Here is a 24,418-nt window from a genome sequence, read left to right as displayed (position 1 = left end):
GCCGCACTGCGGGCGGCCTTCTTGCCCCGCCCCCCGGCGCAGCGTGTCGCTCTGTGATGACGCCATCAGCCCGCGCCTGGTTGCCGGGGCAGCAGCGATGGGGCAGGAGCCGGAGCGGCTGCGCGGGGCGGTGGCGGCGCTGCAGGTGGGGCCGGGCCGGGGCTAATCCGGAGTGGAGCGTTCACACGGGTAGCAGCGCGCGGACGTCACGGGGTCAAAGGGAGGGATGGGGGGGACTTGACGTCACTGACACGTGTCTATTGTAACCCCCCCCCAACATCAGTACCTGGTAGTCGGGGTCCCTGTCGTGACGTCACATGCTCTGACGTCCTAGAATCCGATATGATGTCATATGCGATGACAATGATCTACAAAACGATGTCTCACCCTTCTGTTATGGTGCAATAACAGCTCGTTAGCCGCATCTCGGTGCTGTGTGACCCGGCCCGTGGGGGCCCCGGGTCTGGCTGTGCAGGGGTGGGGGTTGATCCCCCCCCACTGCCAAATTTCCCACCCGCCGGGGAGCCCCCGGGCTGGAGGTCACGGCCCTGCGAGCCGCGTCAGAGGCCAAGCGCCCACTGTTTGCTGATGACTGTCGTGACTTTGCTGTGATGGCTGACCCGGATGGTCTGAACAATCCTTTCGATAATAAAGAAGACTAATTAGGAGCTTGCTTTTGTTTTGTTATAACTTACAGTGGCCTGGCTGGGCTGTGAGGGACCCAGCGCGAGCGGTGCTGGCTTTGGCCTGTGGCAAGGCTGGGCCCACTAGAGAGGACAGTTTTTGGGGGGAAGCTTGAGAGGAGGATGTGGAACAACCTGTTGGGCACCTGGTTTGCTCTGGGGCCTGCAGGGTGCGCAGCAGGACATCGGCCTTGAGATTATTGGGGGGGCGCAAAAGAGGGTCGCGTTTACTTGACGTTTTGAAAATTTTTCTAATCAGTAATAATACTAAAAAGTGCCCGATTGCAGGTCATTTGGGCCGGGGTGCAGCCACCATGGGAACTGGGGGCTTGAATAGCAGCACCACCCCCAGCAGTATCGAGGACTGGGTTTTACTAGTGATCACGTCCGTGTTACGTTCAGCAAGGAAGAGAGAAGGGAACTAAGTTTCCTTCTGCGTAATGGGATTTTTAATCAGAGGCCGTTGGACAGGGAGGCTCAGCTCTGCCTCTGCCTGTAGCGCGGTGGGAACTTGGGGAGCTCTGTCTCTTTTCTCTAGGCTCACGTCCGAGGTTACCTGGTGAGGAAGAGGTTTCGAAGCTTGCGGGAGGAATATGAGAGCGCTGTCATGGAGATCGAAGGGGGTTTGGATCGGTTGCGGTGGAAAGGCGGCCTCCTACCCAGGCCCGTGTTTCTTCAGGAGGTAGGGGCTGCTGAGCACGAGGCGAATGCCTACTGTACGTGGCATCTGACCGTGTGCTAACCACAGGTTTGACTATAGAGGGTGCTAGGGACTTGCAGCTCTTGCCTCTGGGCAGGAAATCCCTGCTGTGCCAAGAGGGGCTTTTGGAGGCTTGTTGGCTTGTAGTACACGTACCTGGTGGCTTTTTAACACGCTCTATAAAAGACAAAAAAACCCAAAGCATAGCTTAAACGCACACAATTATTTATTCCCTAAATAGATTGTAAATAGCCATTTACAATCCTAGTATGGACACGGTTGAGTTCTGCAGTTACAAGACAAAGTCAGCTATTGCTCATGAAAGCTTAGGTGCAACTCTAGTTTCTGCCTGACCTAGCTACCTCTGTCCACTGACCATGTTGGTGGAGATCCCTGGCTGCAGGAAGCATTGCGTCGGGAAGAGCCTGATCTTGCTGGGCATTTCTGCTAGTTGCTTCCCTCTACGACTGTTTCACTTCTCAAACCTGTTTCTCCAGAAGCAGGTGAAAGCAAAGCGATTGATTGGCCAAGAGGCTGTATCCAAAGACCAGAGTGCCAGCGATAAAGAGCAGCAGAAGCTTTATCCTTTGGAGACTTTGGAACCAGAGAAGGACTGTGACTCTCAGGGCATCGCAAACCCTGCAGGCCAGCTGCATGGTGAGGAGGTGCCCTTGGGGAGCGATGCTGGTGGAGTGAGGCTGAATCCACAGCCTGAGGCAGAGACACCCACCGGATTGGACTGCTGCCTGCCAGGGGAGAGCAGCGAATGGAAGAACTGTAGCAACGTGTCTTCTGTATGGAGCAGCACCATTCTGGAGACTGGGTCCGCTGGAGCCAGCCAGGGTAAGAAACCAGAATCAATGTGCAGAGTGCACAGCCAGGCACTCCGAATCCTCCCGGCCTAGCTGAGTAGCGCAGCAGAACACTTGTACTTCTGAAGCAGGTTCCTGGGGAGACAAAAGGCCTCAGAAAAACACCTGAGTCTAGAACTGGCTACAGCTGACTCCATTTGGAGTCTCTTTCTTGGGTTTTCAGCAGAAATGATGTCTATTTTCCCAGTAATGTTGTCTATAGTAGGAAGTTAGCCATTGCTGATGGCTGCTAGCAGCAGTGGGTGCTGCTCTGAGTGATTGAACTGTGTGTGTGGATAAGAGCAAAGTGCACTGCAGCTCCGGACCCCTGCTCAGAGCCTCTGCATGGATCATATGGCTCCACGTCTCTCTCCTAGAACCCCGACCCACCTCTCTCCAACACACAGGTTCTGGCCTCCAGTGAGTCTCTTTTGCAAGGGAAAAAGTGCTTTAATAGCTGAACCTTTGTCCGTATAAATTTCCTGCCATCTTTTCCATTGGGACAGTGGTGGTGGTTGTGGGGGTTCCACTGTTTTCAGAAGCTGAAGGTCAAGATCATGATAGAGGATTTTTTTGCAAGGTCTTTGAGCACAAACAAACTAGAAAGTCTGTTCCAGACAGGTACCTGTCCTTGAAATTCACTGTCTCTTTTTTGGGGGAGAGCAAAGTTAAGAACAAGAGCTGTGTAAGTCTTTGGAGTTGTAATGCAGGCTGTTAAAGAAAATGGTTGCTGTTTTCCTCTGTGAGAGGCTAGAAAGCAAACAATTTCTCACATTGCCAGAAAGTTAAGGAAACAGATGCATCTGTCCCACTTTGCCAGCAGAAGCCACGTGGGGGAGTTGACTAACTTCTCCTTGGTTTTACTGCAGTTTAAGGACAGTGATTGCATATTGCATCCTTGAGAGCTGCACAAGAATTTAACGTTCCTAATTGGTTTGCACTAGATTTGTGCATATCTGCTTTGGTTAATGGCATGTTTTCTTCAACGATGAAGCGAGAAGGACAGGTTGAGAATCTAAACTAGCACAGACCAGAACCGTCATTCGGTAGAAGTGATGGGTTCAAGCGGGGTTGGTACAGAGATGCCTAGAAATGGAGGTTGGGGAAGGAGGTGGGGGGGGGATAAGTTGGAGGATGTGATCAGACTCTTCTCGCTGCGAGAAGGTGTTGACAGCTACGAACAGCAGTGAGAAGGTCACCACTGTGGCCAGCCAGGTTACTGTGTGCTGTAGCAGAACAGTTGGCTCCCCTGGGATTGGGGGTGGGATCTGGGCGGAGAGGCTTTTGCACCCAAATCTGGCTCCAAGGATGGGTCAAGGTGTGATGGGAACATGGAAGGTGCTGTTGGTGGCTATAATTGCTCCTGCTTCCGTTTCTGTGCAGAGCTTTCATTCGGAAGCATGGAGAAAGAGCTGCCTGAGACGCTACCTGAGCTCCAGTGCTACCGAAAGCATTTGGCCATGGAGATGCTGTGGCTGCAGCAAGCTATTGCAAGCCGTAAGAATGTAAGAGCCTCATCTTTCTTCTGATTGTGTGGGTGGGTGTGCACATATGCACACACCCAAAATGCTGGATGGAGCTGCCTTGTACCTGGATCTGTAATGCAGAGTTAATTGCTCCCATGGAGTTTAGATTTCTAGGCTGAAAGTGTACCCCTCTAAGAGTTGGATCAGATGATGGTGGCACATTTGCTCTGCTCTCCTGGAGGTGATGATGCTTTGCACATCTGAGCCTCAGTTAAATTAAATGGAGAGCTGGCTGTGGTGAGATGTAGGGCTGTTCAAAAGACGTCACTGTTGTTTTGATGCAGTACTTATTGGGCAGCCTGTTCACATAATTTTTCTGGATACCTTTTGTCATAGAAGGTTTGTGAAGAACATGCTACATTGCATTGTGCCTGCAAGTATGCATATGAATAAGCAGTAATCGGGTGATAAAGGCATGATGATTAAATAATGTGTAGATTGTGCCTTCTATCCCCCGTCTTTAAAGGGCCTCACAAATTGGATTCAGTGTTAAGGTACAGTGACATGCCACGGTCACATGGTCAGGTAGTAGCAGAGCAGTGAGTTGGATGCAGGAATCTGAACTGTCCAGGCTGTTTCTGGGAGCCAGTTAGAGGGAGGGAGGTACCTAGATCTAGCAGTTGAAGCCTCAGTTGCATCCTTCTAAAGACCATAACATCACAGTGTTTCCCATCACATGTGACAACTCCACAGGGCTCTGAGGAGTCTGCAGGGACAAACGCTTTCCTTGTTCAAATGCTGCCAGCCTAAAACAATAGTAGGTGATTTTTTCCCCCCCCCCCGCTTTTTTGTCTTGTAGTACTTGATTCTGAAACAAAGGCTGGGGGCTCCCGAGAGATAAGCGGTCATCCCAGTGGGCTGCACACCATGGTTGTGTCCCATTGGGGGAAGGATGTTCTCTGGGGCCAGCTGGACCGTGTCCTGTTTGCGGGAGCAGAGTAACTTTTGGCTAATCTGCAGGAAGTCCAACCACCCGGGAGAGCACTTGCTTCAGTGCAACGGGGCTGCCTGGCACGGTGATCTTGGGATTGGCTTTGGTTATGAGGAACGTGACAACGAAGACTCTTCTTTTAAACCGGTGCCTTTGCTGTGAGAGCTGAACTCTGCAGGAGCTAGTGCTCAGCCTGGAGGAAGCCTGTTTCTGCTGGCACAACCTGAGCCTCTGGGGTGAATCCAAGGCAGGGATGCTGTGATGGGGTTTTAAAGGTCCCGCTCTCTAAATGCTTGGCCACTGGTTTGAGGTCACGCTGAGCTACAGGGAGGCAGTGGGGTACTTTGGCTCTAAGCCCCTGTTGTGTTAGCTGGCTGAGCTGCACACTTTGGGAAGGTTCAGGCTCCCATTGATCAGGGCTCTGTTCCCAAGATCCAAAGACCCCAGAGCTTTGTGGTGGTCTCCGTGGCTCAACTCAGCATCTGTCCCTCAGGCTGAACTTCCACTGGCTGAGCAAGGCCTGGAGGGTTGGCACTGTGTGTGCAGACCACACTGTCTGTGTGGATGCTTTCCCCGGTAGGCTTGGCTGCCTCTGCTATGATCCACTGGATCCCTCGTGTGGCAGAAAGGGGATTTTTCTCTGTGCTGCTCCACTTCATACTGCAGGCCCTTAGCATTTGGTTCTCTGCATCTTCCTTCCATGTGCAGTCATGCAACCAGATGCATGTTTCATGTATGACCTCATCCTCTGCCAGTCCCTGGATATGTTCACTTATTTCCCAAGTCTGTTCCTGAATAAAGTGCTCTTTTTCCAGTGTTTTGTCTCCACATTTGCCTCTGATCAGTGGTAGCCTGGCTCCTCACACAGACCTTCCACCTTGGAGCCTAACCAAGGTTGTAGCCCATCACGCTGGGCAGGTGGCAATGGATGTATTGCAGGAAATGTCTGTAGGCTCTAAGCAATCTGCAGAGTGAATAGATAAACCTTTTGGATGCTGCCTTGAATGTGTCCTCCTGATCACCCCTTCTCGTGCTGACAGGCTGCCATGGAACCAAGCTGGAGCTTGGGCACCACGCTGAGGTCTCGCTCTCCTTTCTTTCAGTAGCGCACACACTCCAGCCTCTTTATTAGAAGCAAATCTATTCAGTACAGGCTGTCCCATGTCAATACAGACCCATTTCAGCATTGCATCACCTGGCCCATCTGAATCTTTGAAAGTCTCTGGGTCCGATTCTGGCCTGCTGAGGTCTATGGGACTCCGACTTTAGCAGGGTCAAGATTTGGCAGTGGAGCAGGGGGAGGGAGTTTAAATGCCCTGATGCCACAGGCAGAAATTGTCACTGCTTTGCTCCTTTTGCAGGGGGAAGAGTGGCAGAGGGAGGGGAATGGGGTTGTTTCGGGGATGTTTGGAAACAGGCTGGCGTCCTGAGTCTCTGCTCCGAGGTGTGGGATGCAGACATCTTCAGCCATGGATGCAAGTAAAGCTTTTGTTTCTTTCTGCATTCTTTGGATGCTGCTGAAAGACATGAGCTTGAGCTCCTCTGTCTGATCCCCTTAACTAGTGCAAGTGACCAAGGACAATGCAGACTCCTGGGCCTCTCCTCTCAACGGCACTGCTCAGACCTCTGTTAGCATCATATACCTAGTCACCTTGCCGTGATTTTAGTGCACTTCTCGCAATGCCCCTGGGAAGCAGGGAAGCCTTATTCCCCTTTAAATATGGGAAAAGGAGATGCAGGGAACCCAAGTGACTTGCCTGAGGCCACCTAGGAAGTCTGTGGCAGGTGGAACTGAGCCTGGGTGCTTTGTAGCAAAGGCTACAGTGGCCTAACCACTGGCCTGTCCTTCCTGGGACCCTGTTTTGAGCCCGTGTAATGAAATGTGGCTGGTGAGACACTTGCCAATGGGGCAGTGGATTGAGACCTGCCACCTGTCACACAGACCATAGAGTGATCAGAAATGGGTGGTGAGTTTTTCATACACTCCCACTGTGGATGGGATTGAAATCCCTGCCTGAGGTGGATGGCTGTAACTGCTCTCCTGGGCAAGCCGGTTCCCTGCAGTTTGGAGGTTTTTCAAGCTGTGAAGGAGCTTTCTGCTCTGGTTGTGCATAGTCAAGAGAGGGGTATTTGTGCAGTTCCTGTTCCCGGTTTGAGTGACACGGCCAGGCCAGCCCACAAAACACTCTGCTCTGGCTGGGCCTGCAGCCATGGAAACAGCCAGAGACACTTTCAGAAAGCAGCTCTGAGAAGGGACGGGAGCACGAAGGCAGCCAGGCAGCAAGCGCTTGTGTTTTGCACAGGACTCCAGGGGTTTTCCTCCTCTGTGCTTTGCCCGGTGCAGGTCACCCTGCTGCTTTATGATCCGTGGATTGTGGGTGGTCCACAGGGAATGAGCTCCACCAGATTAGCTGTGGCGCCTCATGCCAAGAATGTGGTGGTGTATCGCAATGGGGACCCCTTCTTCCAGGGCAGAAAGTTGGTGGTCAACCAGCGCCAGTTCCTCACCTTTGAAGCATTTCTGAATGAGGTCACCAGCACCATCCACGCGCCCATGGCAGTGAGGAATATCTACACCCCCAGGCAGGGCCACCGGGTCACGGAGCTGGGGGAGCTGCAGAACGGGTGCCAGTACGTGGCAGCTGGCTTCGAGAGGTTCAAGAGGCTTGAGTGAGTTGCTTTGGTCTCCAGGTGGAATAAGGGGGATCCCTTGGGAGGGGGCAAGAAGGAAGGGGGTCACCGCACTTGCAAGCAGGCAACACTTTGAAAGGTGGCTGGTGGTGTTGAACTGAGGGGCACAAACTTGGGTTTCCTTTACAGGACTGCTGGCCAAGGAACGTGACCGTTCTCGGTCTGTGCGGATGCACAGCCAGGTTCCCAGGGTCCTGCTGACACCCGCACAACCCCCTTGTGTGCCCAGTTCATTCCCTGTCCTCTGTCAAAGGGCATTTAGCTGCAGCCATGAGTGTGTTGAAATTTCCTAATGCTGCTTGCTTTCTGTGCCAATAGCTTGCATGTCCACTTTCTGCTCTACCTGCTCATTTCAGGCCACCTGTTCTAAATTACACAGGGGAGCCAGCAGTCATGTTTTTAATACTCTGGGTTTTAAAAAGCCTGTCAGTGGAGTCCTGCAGCTGGGAAAGGCAAGGTCTGGCTGTTTGCCATTCCTTTACTTGTTGGGTTCTGCTGTAAATATTTGCAGATGCGCTAGCTGAGGGCTGACACGTACATGGGAGTCGTTTTTCATTTGGTAAGGGGAATTTCTCTTTTTTTCAGCTGAAATGATCGTAAGAATGAGCTGAAAATAATCAACTGAAAAAACACGTTCTTCACCAGGTTGTAGTGATCTGTGCAGCATCTCTGTTGTGCAGAGCTCGGGGACAGTCAGGGCTTTGTGCTACCAATTTCCAGCACGGCTTTTCTTACCTGTGCCCCCCTCTGATGAGTTGTCCCCGTTCTGCTGGGTCCCTTAAATTTCATATGGCCCCGAGACATTCAAACAGGAACTAAAAACATGCTGGGCTGGGGTCCTTCCTGTCATAACTCATCCGTGGCATTTCATCAGGGGTGAATTTGGCCCAATAAGCCCACGTTGAGTTCTGTTGAGGAAACTGTTGAGCATCATGAATGGAAATGCTTGGAGCCTTGGGCTCGAAGGCTGAAACATGGAATTGGTGAGGGGGATGTGACGTGGTGCAAATGCCTTCTCCCGGGGAACCGGGAACTCTCTGTTGGTTGGGAATTTTAAGTGTAATGGTTCTTATCCCAGCTGATGTTCTGGAGACTGGATGAGGTAGAAAGGCGAAAAGGAGCTAAAATACACTTCGGATAGCCACGTGGGAAGCCTGCAACACGTGGCACCTAAAGGGCCCAAATGTGAGCAAAGCTAGGCTGCTGTTGCCTTCCAAGTGAATTGGCTCAGGTATGTTTGCAGGGGTGATGAGACTGGTTAACAGCGTTCCTGTCCTTGGTGCTATTGAGTACCGAAGTAGTGAACCCCCCGCGTACAGGGTCTCTTCTGACCACTTTCAACAAGTCAGGAGCTGCAGTGTGCCCTGGAGGCCTAGCAGTCCAAATTTCAGTTTGGTCCATGCTGTTGAAACCACTCAGAGTGAGGGGATTTAAAGCTTATTCTGTATAAAGGAAGCTTTCTTGCCAGATTTTGGCTGCTCAGAGGACACGGGACAGTGTGGCTGTGCCTGTGTGTGAATCCAGATCCTTCCCGGGTGATCAAATGTTGTCTGGGGCAAGAATAGGGCATTGCTTAAGTTCTGTCCCTTTCTCTTTTACAGGGGTAGTTTGGCCGCTGCTGAGCCCCCAATCCAGGGGGACCAGTTGCCTGACTTTTGCTTGGCCCCTACCATTGGCCTGTTCACCTTGAGAGACCCAACCAGGGGCTAAAACTCTAGTTGTGCTAGCTCTTGGGGTCACGGCCTTCCCACCATGCCATGGTGCCCCAGGGAACGCGGCCTGGGAGTGTGCTAATTATCTTCTCATCCATTTTTACAGCTATTTAAATCGGGGATTGAAGCAGCTGAGTGGGACTAGGAAGAAAAATGGCATGCAGGTGAGTCCCTTTTAGGGTGGGGTGTGCACATGTGCAGTTGTCTTGAAATAGCAGCTGCTGCTAGGCCTCATCCCCCAGCAGAAGGCGAGGTCTGGGGTTAGGATGCTTGCTGCTTAGCTGACAATGGGGCAACTTCTTTGCTGGGGGCTGGTTTTTGTACAAGGCTGACTAGAGCTGGGTGCTGGCAAGAGTAGCATTCAACTGTCTGAAGGGCAGATCCAAAGAGGAAGGAGCTGGACTGTTTTCAGTGGTGACAGGTGACAGAACAAGGAGCAATGGGCTCAAGTTGCAGCAAAGGAAGTTGAAGTTGGACATCAGGAGAAACTTTCTCACTAGAAAGGTCTGGAACAGGTCACCCAGAGAGGTGGTGGACTCTCCATCCCTGGAGGTTTGGAAGACCGGGGTAGACAAAGCCTTGGCTGGGATGATCTATTGGGGCTGGCCCTGCTTGGAGCAGGGGTTGGACTAGGTGACCTCCTGAGGTCCTTTCCAACCCTCATTTTCTCTGATTTTCTGTGATTCTCTGAGAGATCTGCCTGCGGAGGTGACAGTCTACATACCCAGGAGCTAGCACTGGGAGGGGAGAGGAGCTCTCCTGCTGATCTCTCCCAAGCATCCGCAGCCTGTGAGGACACTGTTTGTCAGGACCAGGAGCAGGCTGTGGTTAGAAACGGCCTCGACGGTCTGTTTTCCACTTCGCTCCCCCCTCTTTAAACAGTAATGGCACTGAGCAGCCCGTCCTAACCCAAGCTGGGGGAAGACAGCGAGCCCGAGTCATTCAGGAGCAGGGGAAGGGGGTGGCAGTGGACAGGAATGCTCAGGTTGAAGGCAGCCGCGTGCCCCAGCAGGACGGTAGTCGATGGGGTGTCATGCGTGCGACGGTGCTGTTTCACGTGCAGTCCCTCTCCCTTGTTAGCACCGCGAGCCTGATCTGTACACAAGGGCTCCTTGTCCCTGGCAACGCCACGATGCGTCCGGCCATGCCAGCCCATTGTGTTGATGCCTGCGTGGAGCCACTCCCAGGCCTGGCTGTTTGACAACAAGCCTCACCTAGCAGCACGGGGACCCTGAGCCAAGTTGGGAGGTGCCACCTGGTTGGGGCCCTGCTGGGAGGGTGGAGGGCAGAGACCTGCAAGGCGTGCATGACATGTTTGTGTGGTGAACTTGGCCTCCAGGTCCGCCCCGTCGCTCCCCAGAAGCTGACCGTGTCGGCGCGATGGCAGAAGCCTGCCCATCTGCCCTGTGTGATCCAGTGAGTGTCTCTCAAGGGGCCGTGGGGAGCAGAGAGCCTCAGGGGGCTTGGAGGAGGGGGTTGCTTTGCGGCCCGAGGAGCTCCGACACCGAAGGTGGTGACAGCCCTGCAGTGCCAGCGTGCACAAGCCAAGCGTCGGCTGCTTGTTGGCACTGCTGACATACAGACTAAGCTGCTGGGGGCCCTCGGGGAGTCATTGTTGTGCGCACGGGGCTGCGAGCATGAGTAGGAACACAGGCTCATGCAAACGCATCTGGATCTTTTGAAGTGTTTTCCGGAACGGGGACTTGCTGAGCCCCCCTTTCCGCCTGCTCCTCTCCAAGAGCACCCTGCTGGAGTGGGACGCCGTCCTGGGTCTGCTGACGGAGAAAGCCAGCCTTCTCAGTGGAGCTGTCCGAAGGTGAGTCCCCAGAAACGGCACTGTCAGCTCAAATTTCCATGCAGCTGTTTGGCCTAGGTGAGGAGATGTAGCAGGGGGCTGAGAGTCGCGATGCCGGGCTCTCACCTGTTTCTGCTCCTGATCTGCCCCGTGGTCCTGGAGCTCATCCAAGGGCCTGTGTGAGGGCTAGGGTGTGTGGTGAGCACGTGGTAACGAGGATCAAATCCTTTTCCTTTCTGTTATGCTTTATTCATACTGGGGGGTCAGGTTGTGTTGGACAAGAGTTTGCAGAGTAGATAGATTAAGATAAAGGTTTGCTGACACCTGGAAACAACTCTGAAATACCACACTGACCCCTGGCATCATAACCCCACCAACTTGGAGCCTGTGATAAACTTAGCCCATGCTCCCAGAGGATACCGTGCCTCTTGCCACTGCCTAAACTGGCTCAGTGCTTGAGCTCCGAGGAGACTGATCCCTTTTTTTTGTCCAGAGCCCGCACTCCTGTGCCACCCCTGCCTGGGCTGCCAGCCAGCTGGGCACCGCTTGAGGTCTAGACAGGATTCTCTCTCGTTTTCTGCATTCTTCCTCTGGTTTCCTTGCTCCCTTTCCCCGCCCCCTCCCAGGAGCACTTGCTGCCTTTGCTACATACCGCTCACCGGTCCCACTGATGCTCTTCCTAAACTTCTTGTCACCTTCTCGCCGCAGGCTCTGCAGGCTGGATGGAGTTGCAGTGTCCAGCGGTGAGGAGCTGGTGAACGGTGGTTACTACGTGGCTGTGGGGACTGAGAAGTACAAAAACCTGCCCTACTTTGAACTGCTGGTGCCTGAAAATTCTGCCCAGAGGCTGTTCTGGTGAGTAGGCAGGGACCCTGGACTTGATTTTGGTGCTGAAGTTAACAGTAAACTGTTACAGGAGCAAATGGGGAAGGGAAAATAATAGGACCGGATGGCTGTTTGTATTTCTCAAAAAATGAAAACACTATGTCCCAGTCTCCAAAAGGTGACTTCTCAGCACTCAGTTTGAGATGCCTATGGACGTGATTGCTTCATCCAGTGCTTTGGGATTACAGCCACTTGGCAGCTCTGGAAAAGGCTGGGCACCAACAAACAGGGTCAGGCCACAGCTGGAGTACTATGTTCAGTTCTGGGCACCGCACTTCAGGAGGGATGTGGACAACATGGAGAGGGCCCAGAGGAGGCCACTCGCATGGTCAGGGGGCAGCAGGGCAGGCCCTATGAGGAGAGGCTACGGGCCCTGAACCTGTTCAGCCTCCACAAGAGAAGGCTGAGGGGGAATCTAGTGGCCTGTTACAAACTAGTCAGGGGGGATCAGCAGGCATTGGGGGAGTCCCTGTTCCCCAGAGCACTGCCAGGAGTGACTAGGGATAACAGTCACAAGCTGGCAGAGGGGAGATTTAAGCTAGATATCAGGAGGCGCTACTTCACTGTCAGGGCGGCTAGGAGCTGGAACCAACTTCCAAGCAAAGTGGTGCTGGCTCCTACCCTGGGGGTCTTTAAGATGAGGCTGGATGTACACCTTGCTGGGGTTGTTTGACCCCAGTACTCTTTCCTGCCATGGCAGGGGGTCGGACTCGGTGATCTGCTCAGGTCCCTTCCAACCCTACAAACTATGAAACTAGGGACTGTCAAAGTCAGTACCTGCCACCAGACCACCCCTGGGCCAAAATCATTTAAAAGAAAGATGTCAAATGTCAAGTGATTTCCAGCAGTGCTGGCGTAGCATGATTGGAGCCCGGCCTGGTAAGTCTGAGACCACTGGTTGGAAACTTTGGGAACCAAACACTCATAGTCTGTCCTCCCCTTGCAGAATTGTTCATGATTTAAACCCAGGGAACAAACAGCTATTGCCATATGTTCACATCCCATTGACAGATCTACTCTGGGAACTCTGAGACAAATCCCTGAATATGTTCCTGCTTTGGGTTCTCCTGTGAACGTGTTTGGGAACTTGAGTTTGGCTATCCAGATAACGATAGAAATAGGGGAGGAGCGAAGGAAAGACTCTGATTTCTATCAAGCTTTTTAGAATTGGGAGTTGGTTGTTCTGATCACATCCAGTAACTCTCCCTGCCAGCATTCAGAAGAAGCATGAAGGTGGCTCAAGCTCCCCAGCAAGAATGACAGCACGAGCCAACACGCAGTTGTCTTGGCTGGCTTGGGGTTGGCAGCAGCCTATGAAGCCTTTTGTCTTCTGAAGAGTCCAGCTCAGCAGTGACTAAGTGCATTTTCAGCCATTTGCTGGCTGCCTGGCAGCCCCTGGGAAACAAATGGTGGAAACGTTTGGAGCAAAATGGGCTTTTACATCATGAACAGCACTGCCCGTCACTCCTGCTAGCACAGCCAGTAGGGAAGTAAGGGACTGAATGTTTCCTGGAGCATGAGGTTCCCCCCTCTGGGCAGGGCTGAGGCTCACTGGGCTATCGCTGTGCGTCATCTACTTGGTTTGGGGAGAACAGCCTCCACGGCTCTTGCCAGCACTGTGCTCAGTGTCGGGGTATATTTAACATGTGTGCGGGGACTGCAATTGGGTTAGGGAAGTGAATGGGTATACAGAGTTGCAGGGGAACGGGTGCGTTTATTGTAACGGGTGCATGGTTTCTTAGTGTGGTTTAAGGTGTGTGATGGAAAGTTTTATGCTAGAAGATGTGTGTGTATATGTATATATATGTGTGTGTGTATATGTATGTGTGTGTGTGTGTATTTTTTTTAAGTGCAGTTTTGCACACGTGCACCCCCCCCACCTCCCCCAGTCCCCTGGCTCTTTAAATACTCTTGATCTTAACATGCTGAGATCTTGCTTTTTTTGTGTCGCAGGAGCCATCCCAATAACAGGCGTGGGATCCACAATGAAGGAGTAAGTGGCTTAGTTTTTATAGGCGGCTGCCTTGGTGCTACAGCCCGAGGGTTGTTCTGTTTAGACAGAAGTTTGAAGGAGTGGATGCAGCAGAAAGCTGCCTGGGCCAGTGCAATATTGTCTGGTTATTGGCTGTAGCAGCTGATGGGAAGCCACTACCTCTCCATTCCTATACTGGTAGTAGCATTGTTCCCCCTTAGCTGTCCCAGTGTATCCACTCTCTGTCCCTGCTCCTTGTAACTGGCCAAGCTTGCACTGTCCTACCTTCGCTGAGCTGGCATCCCTCTGCATCCCTCAAGCATCACCTCCACACACCATGTTGATCCCTGCCTTTTGAGGCACGTTCTGGACTGATCAATAAACCAGGGGCTGGCAGAAGTGAATGCTTTCCAGTGCACCACCACTTCTTGCACATGGACACCTGCCCATGTCCTAGCTGAGCTTACAACATGGCCACTGTGAAGGCAGCAGTGAGGGCAGGGATTGGGGAATTGTGGGGAAAGAAGAGGATTGGGGATCAGGTAGAAATTCTGGTACAGGGGCGGATCACACCAACAGGATTACACTGAACCCCATCTGGGAGGAGAATGGGATCCAACGATATGGGGTAGGAGCAGTGGTGGGACAAACCCAATTCATTCTGACAATCCAGAGTGGCTAGGGCAGGAGAGCTCTTGGGATGGGGAAGCTGCTATACAGAGATCTCAGACACAGCAGTGGGATTCATTTGAATACTCCCATGAAGGCTGGAATTGCCCCAGTAAATCCAGGTGTGTGTGTCCATCTCATTCCCCTTATTGTAACTTTCTCTGTTCTCCTCCCCAGTTTAGTAAATTCCACGCCACTTCCCAGGATGGAGCCAGTGACTCTGCCCTCCTTGAACCTCCCCAACAGGTAACAGCTACAGCCTGACCCTTGCTATTCGAGTCACCCAGAGGGTTTTGTTGAAACGTACTTTTCAGGGCTGATGTTACGGCATTGGACTAGTCACAGCCGAGGCGTGTGGGCAGATGGTCCAGGGTCTCTGTCACTTGTGCTGTGGAATTTTCATAATTAGGCTGGGGATTCTCAGCTGGGGAGTTGTGGCATCCTGGGGTACCATGAGATCCTTTTAAGGGTGCTGTACAATATTTACAGAATTAGGTGTGTGAACAGCTGTGTACAATAAACCCAGAGACTTCCAGTAGGGCTCCAGCATGTCAAAACCACCCTGCCCTGTTGTCGGCTTTCCGAGTTCCTTGCAGCAGAATTGCTCTACTATTTTCTTCTGCAGTCAAGAAATTAGTTAAAGTGATGAGCTGGTGTCTTCTGAGAGCTGCCTCAGGTCTAAAAAGAGCCAACTGTGTTGGATTAAGGTGTCTGCTGTGAATATTGATTTCAGCCGGACAGCCGCAGGGTGCAGTCCACAGGAGCTGCAGAGAAGGACGAGACCCCCGTTCCCTCCCTGATGGTATGCAGGCCAGCCAGGAGATATCCACATAGGGAGGAAGAGTCAGTCTTCCACACCAAACCTACCTGTGCAGGGCAAAATAAGAAGAGTCACAGGAACACCCCACACTGGCTTGATCAAGGTAAAGGAGTCCCACGTGTGCTTCAAAGTGATAGGGAATGGCTCTAGTTTGATGCTAGGGAGCAATAGATCCAACCCAGAAGCGCTCAAGAGAGACAATGACACCTTGTTGATGCTATTTTCATTCAACTTCCTTCATCCCCAGCAACAAATACTCCACGAGTGAGACTCTTCTGGAGACCTGAATGAAGACAGAGTTCTGCAGCTTATCTGAAATGACGCTACTGAATTACATGCAAACATTTAAAAGCATAACATGTGGGAAGCAAATTAAACTTTCTTAAATTATTATTTATTTAATGTGCCTGAGCTCTTGGCAGTAGCCCCGGGAAGGAGCTATGACAGAGGCTGAGCTGCTGTGGGACGATTAACCACTACTCCTGAACATATTCAGTGCAGTTTAACAGCTGGCTGCAAGAGAAAAAGTGGGAAAGAAACACTAGGGCTTGAGATAAGTCATGTCTTGGCAAACACTGGAGAGTTGTTGAGAGGTGGTGTCAGCATGGGAAAAGGCTGGGAAAATACAATCCCAAGGGATCAAAAGGACTAAAGTAGTTTCAAAAGGCATGTGCTATTGGAGGGTAGGTGTAGCAATGTGGCCCCAAGGGTGGCTGCGATGCTCCCTGGTGGCCTTGCAACTCTTGCCCCACTCGGGCTTCTCAGGGCACCCTCCCTTAACCTTTCCTGCCACGCCTGGATGTCTTCTATGAAGTTTAGGGAGGCTGCCCCAAGGTCCTAGAGTGATCCCCAAGCTCTCAATCAGCCAGTCTGTTTTGCCCCCTACGGTACTCCACTGTGGCCCTCTTGGCCCTGTTAGTGCCTTGGAGGCTGCATTCGTAGCCTTCGTTCTCCCTGTAGTCATGCCCATACCTTGCAGGTGGTAACTGGTCACTTTGGAGGGGCCCCCTGGCCCTACCACAACACTTGGCCCCCTCAGGCCACTAACCTTTGGGGCTTCAGCCTTTCTGGCTTCAGCTCCTTTTCTCTGGTTGTGCCCCCCCTCAGCCTAGGTCCCCTGCCCCCGTCCTCAGCTTCTGGGCCCTGTCCTGCCCTTCTCAGGCTCTTCAGCCCCCTGGTGTCCCAGACTCAAGCAAGGCTGCTTGCTCAGCATCCTGGGATCCTGACCCATGCCAGCCTGTTTTCACTTTGCTCAGCTCCCTTATGGTCCCTGACCCCTACAAGGCACTATGCAGGATACTTTTGGGTAATCCTGTGGCCTCCATGCCACAGTCCGGTCCTCTGGTATCAACTTAAACACAACACAAATATGGACAATGCTGCTCCTCTCACTTGAGCAGCATTCAACCAGAGCAAGGGTTTGTGAAACCCACTCTCAATGTTTCCTTTTGCTTTCTCACAGAAGAGGGAGGTGTTTATAAAGTGAAAGACCCAAGAAAGGAGATGCGAGGGGCTCAGGAAGTGGCAGAGGATGAGCACACGATGGTGGAGCTGCCTGTGGACCAAGTAAGAGGCGTAACGCGGGGGAAAAGCTAGGTTCCTTCTCTTCCAAGTGATGAAGTGTCCTAGACTCTGTGGCTGCTGTGCAGTCCCTAGACTTTGTCTCTTGCACCAGAGGAATTGATGTCCCAGGAGATTTGCCTTCCAGGGAAACAGGCCCTTCCAAATGATCAGTAGAAAGAGGTTTTTCCTCACTGCAATACAAGCCAGAGTTGGAATCTGAGAACTAAGTAGAGGAATCAACAGTATAGTGATGGCCTAGGTACCTTGCCTGAAGCTGAGCTCTAGCCTTGACTGTAGAGGTATTTTTGCAGTTTCCCTTGAGACATGTTTACACAACTGCCCAGGGGAGTTTCTGAAGCTAGAGAACAGCTCCATTTATTTCACCAGCTGATTTGCATTTGTAGTTCTGAGACGTTTGTGAGATCGGAGGACAGTCTTTCTGGTACGCTGTGAGAGGTCAGAAATTCTCCAAAGGAAAGGAGATAAGGTTTCCCTGATGCTACCTTCATTTTCTTCCTTCTCCAGAGTGCTGCAGAGACTGTGGAAGAGGAAGTTATACCCAAAACCAGGCCAACTCCTCACATGAAGGTACTCAGAACAGGGGCGTGTGTGTGTGTTTAGTATTAGGGGTGTGTGTTTAATATCAGTGTTCTGTGTTCATTTCCATCCCCTGGTAGCAGTCTGCTGTGGGGACTCTTACCTGCTCTCTGCCCTCTTGTGACAGAGCTCTGTAATAGCACCTACTGCAGGCAGCTGTCCTACTCCGTCTTCTCCAGCTTCTGCTGTAAAATCAGATTCAAGTGATTTGCAGAAGTGGCTGGATCTTGGTATTCAGCACAGGTGGCTGAGCTTCTGGCCTGCACGTATGCACACTGCACTATCCAGCTGCCCTAATCTCTGAAGTGATGCAGTCTGTGCAGCAAGCATTTCATGCGAGGCTTTGCACACAGCAGTGACTGCCTTGGCCAAGTCTCTGCAGGATGTAGCTCAGTTAAGGAAGTACAAACCGTTCCCATTGTGCAGGCGAGGCAGTAAATTTGTGCTGATGTTCCCAGGGCTGATGGCAGCCTCCAAACTTTGCCCACCTGACTACATATGTGGAACTGATTGCACAGATTGGTTACAAATACAAATTATTTAACTAAGGGTCTGGAAGCTTTGTCTTTAAAATCCCAGTTAAAATGCAGGAATTTATGGCTAAGAAATGAATCTGAAAGCTTGTTTCTTAATCATTTTCCATAAGGATTTAATCACATTGTGCTACACTGTAATTCTAGCCAGGTAGGGACCTGGTGGCTCCTTCGGCATCTCTGGGAGTTTTACCTTTGATCTTCAGTGGGACTGGGTCTAAGTAAAGAACTGCCTATAGAGCACTCTTGGGTGAATGTGAAGCCTTCTACTCTGTATTTATCCTGGAGACTGGAGCAGTAGCGCACTGCAAAGAGAACAACTCAGCTGCCCCCTGTGCCTGCTGATGTCATTCTAAATGGCCTTTCATCTGCTGACTCCAAGTGCTGTACAGTTATTTTATCCTCTTAGCCCTCTTGTGTGCTAGGTAAGAATCAAGACCCATTTAAGAATGATTTGACTAAGGTACAGAGAAGTACAAGATCATGCAGTACACCCACAGGAGAGCTGGAACAGAACAGTAACCAGTATAAACCAGTATATTAGTTACATTACAAATTGCCTGTGTGTTCTGTCTTTTTAAATGCAAAAAGGCTGGGACCACTCGCAGATCACAGAAGGCCTTGACAACACGAAACGACTCCAGCAACTCAGAGGCGGAAGCAAACTGAAAGACACATTCTCTCTGCGAGTGAGATCTGAAGAGCACGTGAAGTGGCTGTGATGCAAGTGGGAGAAGTTAGCCTTCTCTTTGTGCTAGTGGTAGATAACAAACCACTTGGATTCCAGACTCCTGTAACACCACACACCACTGCCCAATCTGGGGACAGGTTAAAGTACCATGTCTGAAACTAAGTGCCTTGACTATGAGGGCTTTGGAACATGAACAATGAGTTCAGGTCCTTGTTCTTTGAACACAAACACTTGCCTCCCTCCCTCCCTCCCTTCTCTCTAAAATGTTTGATTTGAGGGAGGAGGTGGAAATGCTGGGCCTACAGTTATAAGCGTCAGTAGTCAAGGAATTAGTCTGTATCTGAACTGGAATTTTTATTTTTACTGTAAATAATAGTTCTAAGTCTTCTCTACTGAAATGTCTGCCAGGAAATGTTCTCCATATTATAGATCCTGTGTTTAAAAATGATTTTGTGGCTCTGTTTTGCTCAGGCCTGGTTCATTTCTACCCCTGCATTTGACTGTCGTTAGATGAGCATTATAACAAATCTAGTCCCAGAAGGCTCATTCTTCTTGTTCTTAAAAAGCATCAACCTAAATCAAGGAAACCTCTTTATATAAAAATAAATAGCTATTTTATTAACCCCAGAGTCACCTGAGCAATATATTTCCTTTCCTGATAACACATGAAGGCAGAAAAGCTTTTCCTAGTCTGACGTATCCACTCCTTGGTCTGGAATGGATTGTATTCAGTCCTTAATGCAAATAGTCACAACTAGGAGTTTTGGACACCTGAGGAAGGTGGGACTGAGTGTCTGATGATAAGCACCTTTAGGAAGAGAACTGAAATTATGACGGCTGTAAGAACTGCTGTACCTGAGGTACGTCCACTTTGTTACTGTGTTGTGATCTGACAGCCCGAGGTAGAATGCCACTGAAAAAATAGCTCGTTACTGCCTTTATGCAATGCCATCTCATGGAGAACAGTTCTACTTGGATGCTGCTGGTACCACTTTCTGAGCTGACAGAGAAAGTCACTCAATATAATGTGATTCATTATCCTTTCACACTATGCTCCCATCAGGGGAGGCCTCCCAACCATCCCTGCAGCTCAGAAATCAGTCAGGGTTCTAATGAAACAGGATATTTTTAATAGATAGTCTCACTTCTGACAAGCTCAGAGGACTTGGCAATTGACATTGTGTTGAACACTGGACAAGACCATCTCAGAACCGTTCCTGTCCTAGAGAGCTTCCAGTGCGAGGGAGATGCAAAGAGACGTTCCGAGAGAACCCAGGAGGAGTTAAAGCAGGAACCACTGAGTTTATTTCAGTCTTGATGACCCCAAAAATACTCTAAGGTTGCAATTTAACTAGGAGGGAGGCGTGCATGGCTGAGCTTCAGCTACCTCTGCTAAGTGAACTGGATGGAGCATTTTCTCTGTTCCTAAGTCAGTGAGTCACCTAATTAAGAGTTGAAATATTTTGATTTTTTAAAAAAAAACACACTATCTTGTAAGGAGACTACTTGTTAACAGTGAAACTCAGGTGCTGACTTGCACAATAACCTCTTTGTGATTGCCACCCACTCTGCCTGGGCTTTGAAATGCCAGTGCCTCAGTTAGTGCAATGGAGTAAATGCAGATTATTTCACAAGCTTCCCACAATGCCAGAGTTCTGGATACCAGGATGGAGGCCTGAAGAAAAGCAAGGCATGGCTGTTTACAGAGGTCTCAAAAGCCAAGTATTCTAGGCTTGGTGTCACAGAACAATGAAGACAAAGAGAATCCAGCTAGAAAAGCTCACTTCTCAACAGTCAGCCTCCAAAAGGGCCCAAACCTGGATAGTGCCGCTCAGTACTGGTTCAGGGAGGGTAGGGTACCTGTTCCCAAATACAAGCATCATCTTCTGCATGTTCTTTTCTTCTCTCTCTTTCAATATATCACTGCTTCTCATTCACAGAACCAGCTATACAGAGGGCAACCCCTAAGACGGTGAGCAGCATTCCTACTATGGCCCCTAGGGAAAAGACATGCAAAAGAGAAATTAACTCCTCTGAACTCATGAAGCTTGGGGACATTGACTGGGGTGTGCCAATACTCCTGTTGGGACCAAAGCTGGAGGCTCCTGGCCTAAAGGGTCTTGCCTCTCTGCTCAGGGTCAGACCAATCACCAGATTGGGGTCAGAAAGGAATTTTTCCCCGTGGCCAGATAGGTACAGACTGGGGCGGGGTGTGCATGGGTAGAGGACCATGCCCCCTCTTGGCTGGAGGCATGGTCCTCTACCCAGTATCTCTTGAGCATAAACTAACAACATTTCATAGAAGCAGGACGTTGCCTGCCATAGCACACCTGCTTTACCTGTGCCAGGTTATGGTGTTAGGTCTGTGTTGTTGCAAGGTTGATAGTAATCTTACGTAGTTTAGATTACGGCTTGTATGAGATGATTTGGATAGGTATGCTCATGCCTCAGGCAGTGGTTCGACTAGATGAGCCCTGGAGGTCCCTCCCAGCCCTACTTTTCTATGATTTTATGATAAGCTTCAAGACAAGTCCATCAGGTCGTGTCCTCACAGAGTCCGAGATGTTCTGGAGATCACAGTGTAAAATCTGGATGGGATCAGACTAAACTAGTACCAGATCAGACTTCATCATTGTTGAAAGCAGATTCTAAGAGAGGCTCCCTCCACTGCTGTGCAGGATTTTGTCTGTGAGCTGCCTTGCAGAATTGTGCTATGGAGAGCAAATAAGCTGTGCTGAACTGCATCATACTCCTTAGGACAGACAAGAATCCTTTTTCCCAGTCAGGGAGACTGCATTACTGCTGTGCTAGCAACAGCTCTGTTTAAATACAAATGCAGCTATTGGCATGGGCTTATTGATGGCTATTAGCAGGTTCCAAGCAGTAGCTAATGTTCTCAAGCTTGTAGTATCTTTATGAAGGGAACTGGTCTGCACTGATGTTGCTCTATGGACTCAGATGGGAATAAAGACTCTTCATTGGTGTTTTAGGTATGCAGGAAACATCCCTTTCTTGTACCAGAGCAATTGCTAGTTCTGTTATGCATCCCTTATATCTTATCCCATGAAAGCCCAAACCTGAGGTACTAGGAGCCCTCAACTCCCTGTGACTTGAACTTGGCAGGACAGGACTCCTGCAGTGAAACTCATCTTCCCTCCCAACAACACGTGAAGAATCCAGTTCATCGTAAAGGATGATCATGTTTGCAACTGAGTAGCTTCCTCCCCTGAGAGACCCCCCAGGACCACGTTATCTACTGTGGGGTAACACACTGTACTTCTTAGTGTAACAATAGCAAGTGACCCATAGCAGAGTTGTCCTGCTTCTGGTTTCAAGTCTCAGTCTGACAACAGTTACTAAAGATGGCACAGAGTGGTGCTATACTATCCATGATGGAGTAGGATTAGCCAAACCATTGCCCCACAGCTAACGGAGAGGAGCTCACTAAATCCATCCCCAACCCAGGACACAGTGAATTATTTAACTACCCCTAATCTCTGCTCCTTGGATTGTGATTTACCCAGAAGACTCTGCTGAACCAGGCCACTACAAAGATTCAGGGCATGGAGTCAAATGTGTGCAGAGTGCATATATAAAAGGACAGAGGCATGACTTACTTTTACCACCGATGTCTTCCCCAAGGACCTTTCCAGTTATTAGGGTGACGATCATAGCTAGAGAGTTACACAGAGGAACTGCCAGGGAGAGGTCTGAAATGGAATGGGTAATATTAATGCATTAACCTGGAATGTAATAATTACTGGTGTATGTGCCAGGTAGCCAGGTAAGTCTTTACTAGGGGCGAACACACAGCTTAAACACTAACAATTTTGTAAAACTCATGCTCAGCATTATAACTGACTTCACTGCTGCTGTTGCAATATGCCCAACTGATTTCTCTTGCCTTGAGCACAGAATTCATAAGGGATGCAATTATCAATCCAGCCTGCACTTTTTGCAAACTCTCCTCCCATAGTCTCAACCCTCCCACTCTGCACTGAAAGGGGAGAGCAATCACTGACCTGCAGATGCCAATGTGACATAGTAGAGTATAGATCCACACTGGTTAAATGCAAGTGGCACCATATACTGCAAGGAGAGCACAACATATCAAGTCACTGAAGAAGAAATGAGGGTAAACATAGGACGGGATTATGTAAGGAAGGACACCAGGGATCCATGAAAGGGGTGAGAACCAGTTTTATTCTGAAAGGGAGCAGGTCCAGCATTTAGGTCACAGGGCTCTGCCACTGAATCCCTGTTAATGTGATAAGTTCCCCTCTGTTTTCTAGTCAGTAACGGGGGATCACCATAATTTCTTAGGAGAGGTGGGAGGCAACTTGGTTAACGAATAGCTGCCAAGTGCTTGGAAATCCTTGGAGGGAAAGTAGTGTCCTGCGCAAGCTAAATGAAATGTCACAAAACGTCAAAATCAAACGAGCAGTGCTGTTGATCCCAGACCACAGCAAAGCAGCCAGGAAAACGCACAGTAAAACTTCACAGTAAGTGACAGCCGTTCAACGCGCTCCCTACCCAGGAGCCCCCACTCCAGGGGAGAGCATCGTACCTTGTAATTGAGGAACAGGAATCTCATTTCTGCAAACAGCTGGAGCAGCCGGGTCTCTCGCTTCACATTCTCCAGCCCCTCCGTCCCTGTCTTCAGGAACGGGTTGGTCCCTCCCCACAGAACAGCCACAAGGATGAGCATGGACACTTCCCCTGTAACGTGACCAGAGACCGCCGTGGGTCAGGGGGGATCTGCGCCCTGCAATACGGGTGCCTCCCTTTAGTGCTTGAATTATTGCCGGAGCCCGAGGCTGCCCCTCGGCCCCCACTCCAGAAGAGCAGGTTGGTCACGTCCTGAACATCCGTCCTGTGCCTGCCACCCCCATCACTTTCTTCCCCAAGTGCCACTCCCATCCCCTTCCTGATCTGCTGCTCTGCTTTCTGCTCCTTGCTCCGTACCCCCTGGCTGATGCACCCCCTTGTGGGTGTGCTCAGCTCCCTCGGCCCTGGGCCCTGCTCTTACCACTTGCTTTAAGCTCCGTGCTGTTTTCCACGCGGTCTCACCTGCTTGGACAGTTCCCCACTCCCAGACATCTTCCTCCCTTCCCTTCCAGTGTTTCTTCCCAAGCCCCGTCCCCAGGGAGCCTCCCGCCAACCGTCTGGCCAACGTCTTCAGAGATCAAAATGATCACTGCCATCATGTCGGGAGTCTGAGGAGGGTCGTGAGCTGCTTGGCCCGGAGCCCTTTAATACCCGCTGTGTCACGTGGCCAGTGCACTTGGTGTGTAAGTGTTAGTGGCATTGGCGCCGTTCGTTAGTAAATAATTAGAAGCTTTAACCACCAGTGGCAGGTGGGGAGGCTCAGCCAGACAGGAGCTGTCATAAGCGTTGTCCAACCAAGTAGCCCAGACCTCCCCAGACTAGTCAGTCTCTAAGGTGCTGCAGCCCCTGCCTCCTGCCTGATTTCAGGTGCAGTTGGAAATCAGGGGCGGCGCTGGGAGAAACAAGGAGTACCGTCCATGCCATGCGGGAGGGACACGGGGCTCCTGCAGTTGGTTCCCTGCAGGGCCCCGACTCCGGGGCAGCGGGGGGGCATCTTTTTGGCAGGCCGCAGGTGAGTCCTGCACCCCCGGCAACTCTGTTCCCACCCGCCTGATGCACTGCTCTGCTTTCTGCCCCCCTGCCCGATCTGCTGCTCCGCTTCCCGCCTGCACTCCCTGGGCTGCTGCTCTGCTTTCTGCTCCCTGCCCCATCTGCTGCTCTGCTTTCTGCTCCCTGCCCCATTCATCACTG

At 50.9% G+C, this 24,418-nt stretch overlaps 4 protein-coding genes across 4 annotated transcripts in view; 3 read left to right on the top strand and 1 right to left on the bottom strand.

The window, feature by feature from the left end:
- Positions 1–12: 12 nt before the first annotated feature.
- Positions 13–5,508, top strand: IQCC (IQ motif containing C). The gene is made up of 5 exons (XM_019512288.1): positions 13–145; positions 1,222–1,365; positions 1,881–2,226; positions 3,618–3,739; positions 4,560–5,508. Exons 1-5 carry the CDS (start codon positions 98–100, stop codon positions 4,599–4,601), a joined length of 702 nt encoding a protein of 233 aa, XP_019367833.1. The 5' UTR covers positions 13–97; the 3' UTR covers positions 4,602–5,508.
- A 98-nt stretch (positions 5,509–5,606) lies between these two features.
- Positions 5,607–20,200, top strand: DCDC2B (doublecortin domain containing 2B). Its single transcript, XM_019512287.1, has 11 exons — positions 5,607–7,361; positions 9,201–9,258; positions 10,434–10,510; positions 10,779–10,910; positions 11,598–11,744; positions 13,728–13,767; positions 14,593–14,661; positions 15,149–15,338; positions 16,698–16,801; positions 17,324–17,386; positions 18,520–20,200. The coding sequence occupies exons 1-11, from the start codon at positions 6,715–6,717 to the stop codon at positions 18,595–18,597; spliced, it is 1,605 nt and encodes a 534-aa protein (XP_019367832.1). The 5' UTR covers positions 5,607–6,714; the 3' UTR covers positions 18,598–20,200.
- TMEM234 (transmembrane protein 234) lies at positions 20,094–23,397 on the bottom strand. Its single transcript, XM_019512295.1, has 4 exons — positions 23,187–23,397; positions 22,642–22,708; positions 22,237–22,329; positions 20,094–20,616 (listed from the first exon to the last, which is right to left on the bottom strand). Exons 1-4 carry the CDS (start codon positions 23,325–23,327, stop codon positions 20,540–20,542), a joined length of 378 nt encoding a protein of 125 aa, XP_019367840.1. The 5' UTR covers positions 23,328–23,397; the 3' UTR covers positions 20,094–20,539.
- Positions 23,326–24,418, top strand: part of EIF3I (eukaryotic translation initiation factor 3 subunit I) — a 17,572-nt gene continuing 16,479 nt past the window's right edge. Inside the window, exons 1-2 of the mRNA XM_019512074.1 lie at positions 23,326–23,340; positions 24,233–24,239. Coding sequence (XP_019367619.1) covers positions 23,326–23,340; positions 24,233–24,239 — 22 coding nt within the window. The remainder of the gene's footprint in view (positions 23,341–24,232; positions 24,240–24,418) is intronic.

Source organism: Gavialis gangeticus, unplaced genomic scaffold (assembly GCF_001723915.1).
Source record: "Gavialis gangeticus isolate Ggan-Ray unplaced genomic scaffold, GavGan_comp1, whole genome shotgun sequence".
Taxonomy (NCBI): domain Eukaryota; kingdom Metazoa; phylum Chordata; order Crocodylia; family Gavialidae; genus Gavialis; species Gavialis gangeticus.
Note: the sequence above shows the minus strand (reverse complement) of the source record. Positions and strands in the feature narration are given on the sequence as shown.

Bases quoted from the DNA above. Each gene is read 5' to 3' on its own strand.
- IQCC (XM_019512288.1), top strand. From the start codon at position 98: ATGGGGCAGGAGCCGGAGCGGCTGCGCGGGGCGGTGGCGGCGCTGCAG. The intron at 146-1,221 runs GTGGGGCCGGGC...TCTTTTCTCTAG, and splicing joins GGGCGGTGGCGGCGCTGCAG to GCTCACGTCCGAGGTTACCT. The intron at 2,227-3,617 runs GTAAGAAACCAG...GTTTCTGTGCAG, and splicing joins GTCCGCTGGAGCCAGCCAGG to AGCTTTCATTCGGAAGCATG.
- DCDC2B (XM_019512287.1), top strand. From the start codon at position 6,715: ATGGCTGTAACTGCTCTCCTGGGCAAGCCGGTTCCCTGCAGTTTGGAG. The intron at 9,259-10,433 runs GTGAGTCCCTTT...CTTGGCCTCCAG, and splicing joins GGAAGAAAAATGGCATGCAG to GTCCGCCCCGTCGCTCCCCA. The intron at 13,768-14,592 runs GTAAGTGGCTTA...TCTCCTCCCCAG, and splicing joins GTGGGATCCACAATGAAGGA to TTTAGTAAATTCCACGCCAC.
- TMEM234 (XM_019512295.1), bottom strand. From the start codon at position 23,327: ATGCTCATCCTTGTGGCTGTTCTGTGGGGAGGGACCAACCCGTTCCTG. The intron at 22,330-22,641 runs GTCAGTGATTGC...ATTCCATTTCAG, and splicing joins TGTCACATTGGCATCTGCAG to ACCTCTCCCTGGCAGTTCCT. The intron at 20,617-22,236 runs GTAAGTCATGCC...TCTTTTCCCTAG, and splicing joins GGAAGACATCGGTGGTAAAA to GGGCCATAGTAGGAATGCTG.